Source organism: Lactuca serriola, chromosome 5 (genome assembly GCF_051521515.1).
Source record: "Lactuca serriola cultivar US96UC23 chromosome 5, Lser_US96UC23_V15, whole genome shotgun sequence".
Lineage (NCBI taxonomy): Eukaryota > Viridiplantae > Streptophyta > Magnoliopsida > Asterales > Asteraceae > Lactuca > Lactuca serriola.
In genome coordinates, this window is record NC_136412.1 from 256845279 (window position 1) to 256857621 (window position 12343).

The 12343-nt window shown below is 30.8% G+C and overlaps 1 protein-coding gene across 1 annotated transcript; it reads right to left on the minus strand.

Annotated features, from left to right (window-relative positions):
* Positions 1–4229: 4229 nt before the first annotated feature.
* On the minus strand, positions 4230–10293 carry LOC145054066 (wax ester synthase/diacylglycerol acyltransferase 11-like). Its single transcript, XM_079002197.1, has 6 exons — positions 9477–10293; positions 5956–6028; positions 5808–5875; positions 4837–5049; positions 4619–4756; positions 4230–4519 (listed from the first exon to the last, which is right to left on the minus strand). Exons 1-6 carry the CDS (start codon positions 10206–10208, stop codon positions 4334–4336), a joined length of 1410 nt encoding a protein of 469 aa, XP_078858323.1. The 5' UTR covers positions 10209–10293; the 3' UTR covers positions 4230–4333.
* Positions 10294–12343: the final 2050 nt, after the last annotated feature.

Genomic DNA, 12343 nt, shown 5'->3' on the forward strand with positions numbered 1-12343 from the left:
CCAGAAGGGTTTAAGGTGCCAGAAACACAAACTTTTAATTCTCATGAAGTATATTTGGTAAAATTAAATAAATTTTTGTATAGATTGAAACAATCTGGTCGTATATGCTTCAATTGTTTTAGTACATTTCTGTTAAAAGAGTGCTATAAAAATGATCCATTAAGCCCATGTGTATTCATAAAAACATCCAGATAAGAATTTATTATAATTGATATTATTGTAGATGATTTGAACATAATTGGAACTCCTAGGGAATTGGAAAATGTTACTTCTTGTTTGAAAGAAATTTTTGAAATGAATGATCTTGGTAAGATGAAATTCTATTTGGGTCTTCAAATTAAGCACACAAAAATGAAGTTTTTGTACGTTAATATCTAGAAAAGGTGCTAAAAAGGTTTTATATGAATAACTCACATCCATGAGTAACCCGAAGGTGGTAAGGCAATTAGATGCCAAATAAGGACCAACATTAGCATAATAAAAAACATGAAAATCTTCTTGTTCCCGAAGAACTATATCCTAGTGCTATTGATGCACTAATATATCTTACTATTAATACAAGACCTGATAAATCTTTTGTCGTAAACTTATTAGCAAGATATAGTTCTTGTCCAACAAGAAGATACTGGAATAGAGTCAAACACATTCTTTGATATCTTCGGGGTACAATAGATATGAATTTATACTAATCAAATTTATAAAATGCAAAGTTAATTAGTTACGCAGATGCAGGATATTTATCTGATCCACACAAAGCTCAATCCCAAACATGTTATTTATTCACTTGTGGAGGTAACGTAATTTCTTGTCATTTTGTTAAACAAAATTTAGTTGCTTCTTATTCTAACCATGCAGAGATTATAACAATTTAAAAGGCAAGTCATGAATGTATTTGGTTAAGAAATTTAACTCAACACATTTGCAAGAATTGTGGTCTAACTTCTAACAGGGATGTTCCAACCATACTATATGAAGATAATACAACTTGTATAGCTCCATTCAAGGAAAGATTTATCAAAGGAGACAGAACCAAACATATATCACCAATGTTTTTTTCACTCATGATCTTCAAAAAGAGCGTGCCATCAACATCTAGAAAATTCAATCCAGTAACAACTTTCCTGACTGGCTTACTAAAGCACTTCCTACATCGAAATTTGAAACGATGGTACGAAACATTGCTATGCGGTGCTTCAAGAAAATCAAGTGATGTGCTAATCAGGGGGAGTTGGAAACATATTGTACTCTTTTCCTTAGCTATGTTTTTCCCACCGGGTTTTCTTAGCAAGGTTTTTAACGAGGCAATTGTTTCCATTATCTATTATTAATCATGTACTCTTTTTCCTTAATAAAGGGTTTTTCCCATGAGGTTTTACCGATTAAGGTTTTAACGAGGCATGATACAATCGTCATTCAAGGGGGAGTGTTATGAATTATTATTTAGTGAATGACTATTGGATTCTCCATATTCCCTCATTACTCTCCATAATTAGTGAGCATTATAGCAAAGATTATTATGAGTTTTATGAGTGTAGTTATGCACCACCATAATGTGCATTCATATCATACATGACCTTTCATCTTCTTTGTCTAGTATAAATAGTGAATATTATGTATTATAAAGTTTGATGATTTCATCACAAATATTGGCAAATATTGGCATAAAGTTCTCTCTACTCTCATGTCTTTCTTTACTCTATAACTTATCTTATTATTTGATCATATTTTATAACATTTTTTCATATTTCATGTTTAAGTAACTTTAAATAGCTGAAAAATGTAACTGATCATCTAATAGTTAATGACACAGTTAAATTTGCTTTAAATTTTTAACACGTCATTTGCTTTAACTATAAGGTAAAAATAGTATCTATTTCAATTTTTGAAGCTCAATTAAAAACCACAATTTCTCAAACACTCAAGGAAAAGGGATTGACTAGTAAAAAAAAAGAAACTAGAAAAAGGTTCACATCTATTTTTGAGCTTGAATGGTAAGAAACTGAAAAAGGCTCACCTCTATTGTTGAGCTTGAACTGAAGGAAGAAATTAATAACAATTCGAAACTATATCTCAAACTATATCATCAATAAGGATACAATGTAAAACAATAAAATTATTTCTAGGGTTGTTGATCATTTACGATTCACAAAATAGTACAAGAATGAGGCTATTCTCGATTGACCTTTGGATAAGGAGATCGGGTCAACCAGTAACGGGTAAATGTAATAAAAACCGGATTAAATTTTGGCAATTTTCATGGATTGGTAGGATCGGATCGAATCCCGATCCGGATCCTCTGATCAAGTCTCTGATCTTACATACAAAACGATCATATTGTGATCCATAAAGGTTTTCACAGGTAGGTTCGTAGGATCTTACGATCCTACGATCAAGATCCCAATCTTGACAATGTTGAGTTTTAGTTCAACAATGACAACATCAATGATAGGATGATAGGAAGTACGTATATATGTAGTTGGGATACTTGCACATATTCATGCCGAGAATCAAAATGAGTAAATTACATGAATGGTCCCTATGGTTTTGGGTAATTTGCACGTTTGGTCTCTAACTTATTTTTTTAACTCGGAAGGTCCCTACTGTTTGTTTTTGTTACACGCTTGGTCCCTACAGTTTGTTTCTGTTACGCGCTTGGTCCCTATCTTACCTAAAAAGACTATTATTTAAATAGGGAAAAATGGTGATGTAGGTAAGGTAAGGTGAGAGAGTGGGATCGAGGATGTGTTTATTTAAAGAAATTAAAAAATCAAGGGCAAAATAGTCTTTTTAGGTAAGAAAGGGACCAAACGCGTAACAAAAACAAACAGTAGGGACCTTTCGAGTTAAACAACTAAGTTAGGGACCAAACGTGCAAATTACCCTAAACCATAGGGACCATTCGTGTAATTTACTCAATCAAAATACATAAGGAAAATAATAAGCTATTGATGTTGATGTTAATCCACTGGTATTGTAGATTCATAATAAGGAAATGACATGACTAGCAAGGGCTACCAAATTATATATAACTTTGATAAGAATATGGCATGTAAACAATTTGATTTGCTTGCTGTCACTTGATATGTAGAGAAAATAAACTAATATTGAATAGCGAAATCTTAAGTAGTGTACCATGCTTTGAGAAAATCTCATATCTATTTCCTTATGATAAGACAAACAAATTATTGGTTTATTTTATTGGTAATGGTGTTGTAAAAGTAGGACATAGCTTCTCCATTTTTGTACTCTCACTAATCTTCTTGTGTAAGGGCGAATTTACATGGCCATAAAGTGTGCCTAATGATGCACTTTATTTTCTGATAACTTTTTCAGCTTTAGCATGTTAAGAGCTTTTTTTCTATATAAAATGTATCTTGAAACTTCTGATGAATAAAAAATATGACCGTTTAAAGTTGGGTCTATGTTTTCCCGTTTTATACTTTTGCCCTTTTTACCCATGAATGAGTATGATAAGTCCTTGATATGCTCCACACCATAGGGATTAAACCAATAAGTATGTTCAAGGGAAAAAAAGCCCAAATTTAAAAAGATAGGCTAGCTACTTGTAAAAACAATATATTTTATTTGATCATATGCAACTTCAAGAGCTCAACGATCGTTTTAATGAATACATGACATTACTTGTTTCCATGACTTCTTTGTGTCCAACTAACTCTTTAATATCAAGCATTTGAAGTGGATGAACGGCTTAAAATGGCAAATTTATCGTAACTTATCCGTAAACATGGCCTAGAGCACTTAGAGAAAATATTCAATATTATATTTTCTATATAGCAAAGATTCAAGATTTAATAACATGAAAAGAATTGGAAAGTGGACAAAGATGATAGTCGGAAACAAACAAACATAGTTGCATACAATATACTCAATAATATATCTTTTAATAAAATTTGCATTGTTTTGTTATTTGTAATTTGTAACATCTACCAAAGAACATGAATTTTCAGCAATTAGGTTATGAACAATTTGTGCAACACGTCATATTGGTTGTCCCATATATATCTTTTGAGACATATCTCCCTATTATATGGGCTTTGAGATGTCATATGTCCAATCCATTAGAATATAGTTGTACGCATCTATTATCTATATAACATAAAACTCAACAAGAAACGTTTGAGATTTGTGTTCAACCATGATGATTTGTGAGTAGGACAGTCGCATGTTAACAAGACTATTTAGGATAAAAAAAAAATAAGAAGAAGACAAGAGAGTAAAAATAATAATTATATATAAAATAATTAATGGACTCTAAGTTAAATGGATAATATGTGGGCTTTAGAGAAGCCTCTACATGATATCTGATAGTTTTTTAAGCCAAATTTTCTGGGAAATTATTGGGCTTTTCACCCTTTATTTTCAATGCAGCTTCCTTCATTTCTAACAGCGCATCTTCGAAACATTTTGCTAATTTTTCTGGGTAAGGAATGATGTCTTTAGCAACAAGAATTTGCATGTCTGCCTTTCCTGCATAACTCACCATATGCATAGTAATTGCCTGCATAATATTTTTTCCAAAAAAAAAAAAAATCACCATAATTAAATGCCTATTTATATCATTCATTTATTAAAATAGTAACAATTTAGAAAGTATTACATGTGCTAAGCTTGAAGACGTGGTTCTAATGTAGGTAACCGGGATGCCTGCAATCATAAACTCTTCTTTCGGGCCAATCACATTTGAAATCGTGAAACTAGTGTTACAAATTATCCTGTAATTAAGCAAACTTGCAAACTGAAAACTAAAATTATTAGCGTGAACATATATAATGAAGATTAAAATGTTAAGTTGTTTGATAATTTTATACATTTCACCTTTGGTCCCAAGCATCTCATAATAAAGTAGCCGATTTTGTATGATAGAAAAGCTTCTAAAGATAGCTTCTTCCTGTCAATCATCGTCTTGGCTCTCTTCAAATATTGCAGAGGATCAGAGCCATTTTTATGGTAGTAAATTGGTAAGAGCATCATACCAAACTTGTTTCCCCACCTTGATTTTGAACCACTCTTCATTAATTCAGTGAATTCCTATCAAATTGCCATAATATAAGATTCATACTTTATTATAGGATTGCCATTAAGGGTGCGTTTGTTTGGCTGTGAAAAAATTAAATCAGAAAAAATGTTTTCAGAAAATAAAGTTGAGTTTTCATTTTCGGTTTTCAATGAAAATTTTAAAAAATGCGTTTAGTTGGAACCGATGGAGTTTTCAATTTTCATCTTAGAAATTTGGAAAACTTTGAAAAACTGTAAAAATCACTTTTCTAATTTACATACAATTTGGAAAACTGAAAATTTTCATTTTATTATAACACTTTGGAAAACTGAATGAACTAACTGCACGAAAATGAATAAATGTTTGTTTATATTCGTTTGTCCAACCGTCTAAGTTAACTGAACAAACGTATAAACACGAACAGATAAACAAACAAATTTTCTTATTCATATATGTTTGTTTAACAAATTATTTTGTTCGTGTTCGTTTATTTATGTGTTAAACAAACATAAACGATCATAAACAAATGAACATATAAACATAAACATTCAAATAAAAACCGTAAAATTTGACCATTTGACTGTCAACACTTTTGACGGTTCTACCGGAGGTTATTTTTCGGGTAAAAGATATATAATGGTTAACCTTTTTCTTTTGGTTATCTTAGTCTTTTTAGTGATTTTTTTAAATAAGAATCGGACCTTTGATTTTTTTTTTTCCTTTTGCAAATAAATCGTTCCAAAACCCAAATGTAGAGAAAGTGAATTTAGAATGAAGATTAGGAAGTAACCTGGAGTCCTTGTGATGGCCTCAGATTAACCATGGCTGCTCCTGTTATTCTAAGCCCTTCTTGAAGAGCTACAATAGATTGTAAACTTTATTTTGGAATATTCTTTTAAATTAGAAAATAATAAGGTTATAATGGAAAGTTTATTTACGTTTTGGTGAGTGATTATCCAAATATCTTGAAAGCCCCGATGATATCACACCAAACAGGACGTCATTGATGGTCTGCAATATGGTACACGGAATTTGTACAAAAGTTAATCGAATTTATAAAAGAAATACATAATAACTGAATTTTAGGAAAGTAAAAAAACCTAAAACAAAGTTCACATTTCCTGTATTGACAATTTTGGAGAACAAAGTTGTGATTAATTCATGTGTTTCTTCATGGTGACATGAAATAGTTGTCTACAATGTCCTCACATTATGTTACTATAGATATTGCATTATTGCTATTCGCGTTGAATATAGGAGACAAATTAATCAACCATGTGATCAAGACATTACTATATGGATATAAGAGAATTTTGTTTCTACAAAGAGAAACATGAGGGACCATTGGGCTATTTAAGAAACCATATAAGGACTTTTGGAATAAATTCTAAAATTACATACTGATTCGCCTTCCACTGTTTGAAAATAAAATGCAAGAATATTGTGCATTGAATGTTTTTCATAAAGCTTACCTAAACCCTTCAATCCAATACAATAAAGACAACCATACCACTTAAAGCATACTCGATCACATATACCAATGGACATCTACTTCAAAGCTTAATCCAATGGACATCTACTACAAAGCTTAATGTGCTTGTACGAAATAAATGTTTCTTTACTGACGATTTTTGTTTGAATTAGGTATGCGTTCATTATTTAATGTAAGGAAAATTTACTAATCGTTACATTAAATAATTAGTAGATGCCTAATTTGTGGTTACTTTAAGAGTAATGTATGAAATTCGTAACACACTATCTCATTCATATACAACAATTTTTTTAATATAAAATAATTTTCTTACTTTAAAATCCTTTCAAATAAATGATTTTTTTTAATCATTTGTCACACTCTCATTCAATTTGCCAAATATAATTTTATGGTTATTTTGAATTAAATTTTTTTCCACATGTTCTTTTATGAGTTTTTCTCTTTTATTAAATTCTATATAATATTTTAATTTAATAATTGCAATAAATGTAGTAATAAATGGATAATAATTTCACTAATAGTTAACTTTTAATTTCAAAATTCCCAAAATTAAAGGTTATTAGTTTATTTTCTTTATTTAAATTATTTGTTTAGATTTAAAAGATAAAAACATTTCCATTATAATAAATCATTATTTTTAGGGTGACAATTTATGACACGACATGACAAAAATACACGACAATAAACGAAATTGGGACGAAACTGAAATTTGAATTCGTGTTCGTGTTCGTGTTAACTGTAAAAAACACGATGTCGTATCGTGTCGTGTTCGTGTTCAAAATTCGACACGAAATTGACATAATTTAGCAGTTCTTTATCGTATTTTTTGTGTTTGTCGTGTTTTTCATATTATATTTGATAAAATATTCATTAAATAAACTAGTTTTTAGTATATGTTATATTTTTCGTGTCGTGTCGTTTTTTAATTCGTTCGTTTTCGTGTTAGTTAAAAAAACATGACATCGTGTCGTGTTACATAAAACATTGTCGTGTCGTGTCGTGTCAGACAGAAACACGAAACGATAGCACGATTTGCCACCCCTAATTATTTTTTTTTATTTTCTTAATTCAAGGGTTTCAAATATTTTAACATTTATAGTTAACTTTAAAAAAAATTAACTAATGTAATACATGAGTTTCACAATTAGTGCTGTATTATACAACTATATATCGTCGAAATTGTTGTTTATGAAGAATAATTATTGTGTATGAATTACTTCCCATTAAAAAATATATTATACACAAAAGCTGTTATCACAAGGTATAGAAGCATATCATCATCAAACTGGGATCAAGTTTCTTAAATCTAATTTTGGTCATGAAATTGAAGTGAAAGAGATATTAATTAAACTAATCATTATGAACGAGCTTATTAATGAAAATAACTATTTTTTGTCAGCTTTTGAAAAATAACTATTTTATCTGGAATATCACACTTCATACTTGTTTTTGAAATTTCGGAGTTTTTTTTTCATTTGTTTTTTTTTTTCAAAAAACTTTCTATTTATATAAAAATTTCATTTCGAAGTGTCTAATATCACGGTTATTCAAATGTTTGGTTTTAAGTATTTGTATTGTATATACTCATTTGCTATCTTTCTTTAATTTTTTTGTTAGATTTTAATTCAAACGAATTCAAAATTCTGAAACTGTTCATCGGATTTCATACTTGTTATTGAAATTTTAAAGTTATTTTTTTCGAAATTTGAAAATCTGGTTTGAAATCGGGAAAATTTTAGACCGAATCTAAAATTTCAGTTCGAAAATTAACTTTGTCAGAAAAAACATTTTTATGGTGTCCGGAATAACTTATTTCCAACTTGTTAGTTATTTAAGAAAAATAAGTTATTTTTCTTTAATATTAACTTAAAATATGAATTGTTGAAATATGCCCCAATAAAAATTGTAGTACACTATTAATAGTGAACTTTATTTTGCATCTATCTACCTATCAGAATCAATAAGTGATGGGCATTATATGGTTTCTAGCTACTTCCAACTTTATGCAATATAATAACTAAGTCTTTACCTAAAACAATGTTTAATCTACTATTATAAATTTATAGTAATATTTATAGCATCGGACAAAATTATACAAGTCTTCTATGATGGCGTGGCAGGAGTGCGGACTTTGTTCGTTGGTCCACATTGAATAAAGACAGACATATAGATATAGTGATATAGACCATTGACCAGGGTAAAGTTCTCATGTATATAATTTTTTTTAATAATAATATTTTCATGTAACAAAATAAAACGACATTTCAATGAAACGTTAGCTGAGTATATAACTATATATATGACATATATATATTTTTTATTTAAAGTAAAGATATTGTGTATTTTTTTTTTTTTTTTTTTTTTTTTTTTTTTTTTTTTAACGCTAATTTATAAGGTTAAATGGTTCAGATGTATTAATAATTAACTAGAAAAATCTCGTACTTCCCTGACATAATTATGATTTGTTTCCATGCAATACCAGAAATAGATGAACTTAAATGTTTCGTACTTGGGATGAAATGAATACGACTTTTGTCCCATTACATCTTTGAAATCAACTTATGTTTGGAAAATCTTAAAAAATTTATTCTATACAAATATTTATTCTAGATATATATGTTATATGAAACTTATTAAATTAACGAAAGTAGATAAACCCCTAGAAGGGTCCATGGATGAAATTGTAAATTTAAAAATGGTTTATATTTGAATATATTATTTTGTTTATCTATGCCTTTTTTGTGGTATATGTAATTTATTGATATTATGTCTACGATTATATTAAAGCATCTCTCTCTCTCTCTCTCTCTCTCTCTCTCTCTCTCTCTCTCTCTCTCTCTCTCTCTCTCTCTCTCTTACACACACAAACAAACAAACGTATGAGATTGAAGGTTAATACGTATATAAGGTTTTTGATAAGTGAGTAGAGATTTGAGATTAACTACTTTAACGGAATATGAAACTTACAGTGTTTACGAAGACGTTCTTAACCGTTTTCAAATCCTCAAGGCGAAACGTGGCGGTCACCAGTTTCCTCGGCCACAGCTCCACGCCTGCTCCGCCTCTCACCACCGTCTTCTTATCCCGGAGCCACAAAGACCTCAAAAGAAACTCAAACATATAAATCAACGTAAACCATATCATTTTCAACCACTTCCACAATCTTTCTCCGCCACCCTCCCTACGGTGGCTCCTCGAAGATGGAGGTAGTTCGATTGTCGGCATCCTATCGGCGTCGCTGACTTTTCTACACATAGTCAACATCAAAGACAAGAGAGACACTCCGTCGCCGAGCGAGTGATGGAGGCGCAGCACAACGCATTTGTGCGCCGGCAAGATGTGTACCTCCCACAGAGGCTTATCGGTGCTGAGCGGAGACGATACTGTTAGGTCGGCGATGTAGTCGTTGACCGTCGCCTCGTCGTCATCGTTGCTGCCGACGGCGTCAGGGAGAAAGATGATATGTCGGTTGATATCGAGTTCGACTTTTTTCCAGCGTTCACGGCCGTGATTATCATTGACCAAAAGGCTGGTGAATCTTGGGTGCTTTATAACGAGAGAATCAGAGATGACAGATCGTACAAGTTCTACTCCGACAGGACGATCCAGTCCGAGAACACAGTTGATGATCTGCTCCGTCGCCGGCTGTACGAACAAGCGGCCGGCCGGTGTTAGTGGTTCGTCTACATGAATACTCATTCTTAAGGACAGATTGAGGTGTTGGGTTCTCAGGGTTTTGTTGCGTCAATTTACACCTTTTTAAATAATAGTAGCTTGTTTAGGTTGTCTTCGGAATAAGATATTTTTTATGTGTATTTAAACTCCCTCGAATAAGATGAAATAAGAAAAAAAAAAAAAGAATAATATGATTTAGGTTAATGAAAAAGAAAACTGTTTCTTTGTTTAATAGAATTAAATGGACCATTTCTAAGGAATTTGATACTCTATTGTTTTTATTTGTGAACCATATTTTTAGTCCCATCATAAAATGGAATTAAAAAAAGAAGTAATGTAACACATTGTTTATGTAAAATTTAATGATTTTTTTGGTAAGATTTTGGTTTACCTTTAGTTTTTATTTTAAAGTCAGCTAGACAATAAACAAGGTGGCCGAATTGATGATTCTACCTTCTGCTTTTAAAAAAATAAATACAAACTTGTCATTTTTGTTTTAAAATATCCATCAATTTTTTAGTAGTTTAGGGAAATAAAGTTCTAATTGACCGGTGTAATAAGTAATTTCACCCCTTATACTTATACTAAGGAACAACGCCATGTAGGATGATGTTTGGTGATTTGTACGTCTAATCATCACATAATTGATTAGATGTCACCGTTAAAGACAATGAACCCTAAAGTAGTTCATCACTCATACATTGTTATAATTTTCGATCTATTTCTTATAAATCGTGCCGAATCATCTCATCTTTAAATTCCCGCTTCAAATGAAAATGATTTTTTCTACCAGCTACTCATATGGCGGATTCCGTAAGTCCAATCTAGAACTTCCGATCGCCTTCGAGTTGTTAGGGATGGAGAATCAAATCAAACTTAAGCAAATAAGAGCAGAGATGGTGGCAGGAATCGCTACAATGAAGGCGAAAGTTGGTTACTTGAAGAAGAAACTAAAGGTGTTCCAATTGATTTTGATTGGAACAAGTACATTGTTTGGGGTTTTGGTTGTTGGTTGGTTGTAGGGATGTGATTCGATGATGGGAAAAAAAATAGTGTTTTGGGAGTTATGATTTTTGACAAATTTTGATTTTACCTTTAAATAAGATAATATGTGTGTCTGTTAGGGTTTCTTTAGGTTATTTTACTCCGGTGGTGTTTTTTTGTAGGTAAATACTTTTTTTGGGTTTATCAAAGATGATAACCGTGTGTATTATATGTATGTCTATTGTGTATGACATAACGTTGAATGTAGAAATGTAATTTGTGATTATTTTCTAGATTTTTTGCGGACACTTTTATGGTATTATTTTGTGAAATTTATGTTGTTCATTTGTGACATATTTCTAATTTTAATATATGGTTAATTTGTGACAAATTTATGGTTTTAATCTATGGTAATTTTGTGGCATGATTGGCCTTACTATAATAAAAAATAATTCCTTGCTTATAGCACCCAATTCTAAGAGGGCCCCTTAACCCAAAATTAAATTAAGGGATTGTTTATTTGAATTCTTCATTCCTACACATCAGCAGAAATCATTCGGCAGAAACTGCAACTCAACAACTGTTCTTCACTTCTTCTTTCTCAAACTGATTAGTGATTTCATTCTTGATTTTACTCAGAACTATAGAAACCTTTACTTCTCTGATTCTCTATTCTTCTTCTAATTTTCTTTCTGGCGATTTTTGATAAGTTGATTGATTCTTCTTTTTGATAAGGATGTCCAGTGTCAAGATTAACTCAATTGATTTGGTGATTCCTGTCCTGAATCAATACATTCTCCATTGCTGATTATCTGATTGTGAACTTGTTATAATATGGTAATCTATTATTTATGATAATCGATAAATTTTGTTATTTGATGTAGAAAATAGAAACTTGTTTGATGTAGTATTTTCTGCACAAAAGAAGGAATAAATTGATTTTTTGAACTTTGATGCAGATTGTAGAATAGTCTTAACTGATTCTTTTTTTCCGATTAGACTATCTATTAGGGTTAATAGGGCTTAAATTATTTTAATATTCATTGTGTCAAATTGGATTTTGGAAAGGATTAGGGTTTAATTTATAACATTAAGTATAGTAATGATAAATTTTTGGTTTGCTTTGAGCCCCAAACTGGTTGAGACGTGTAGAGACCCATTTTTCTAACGAACGG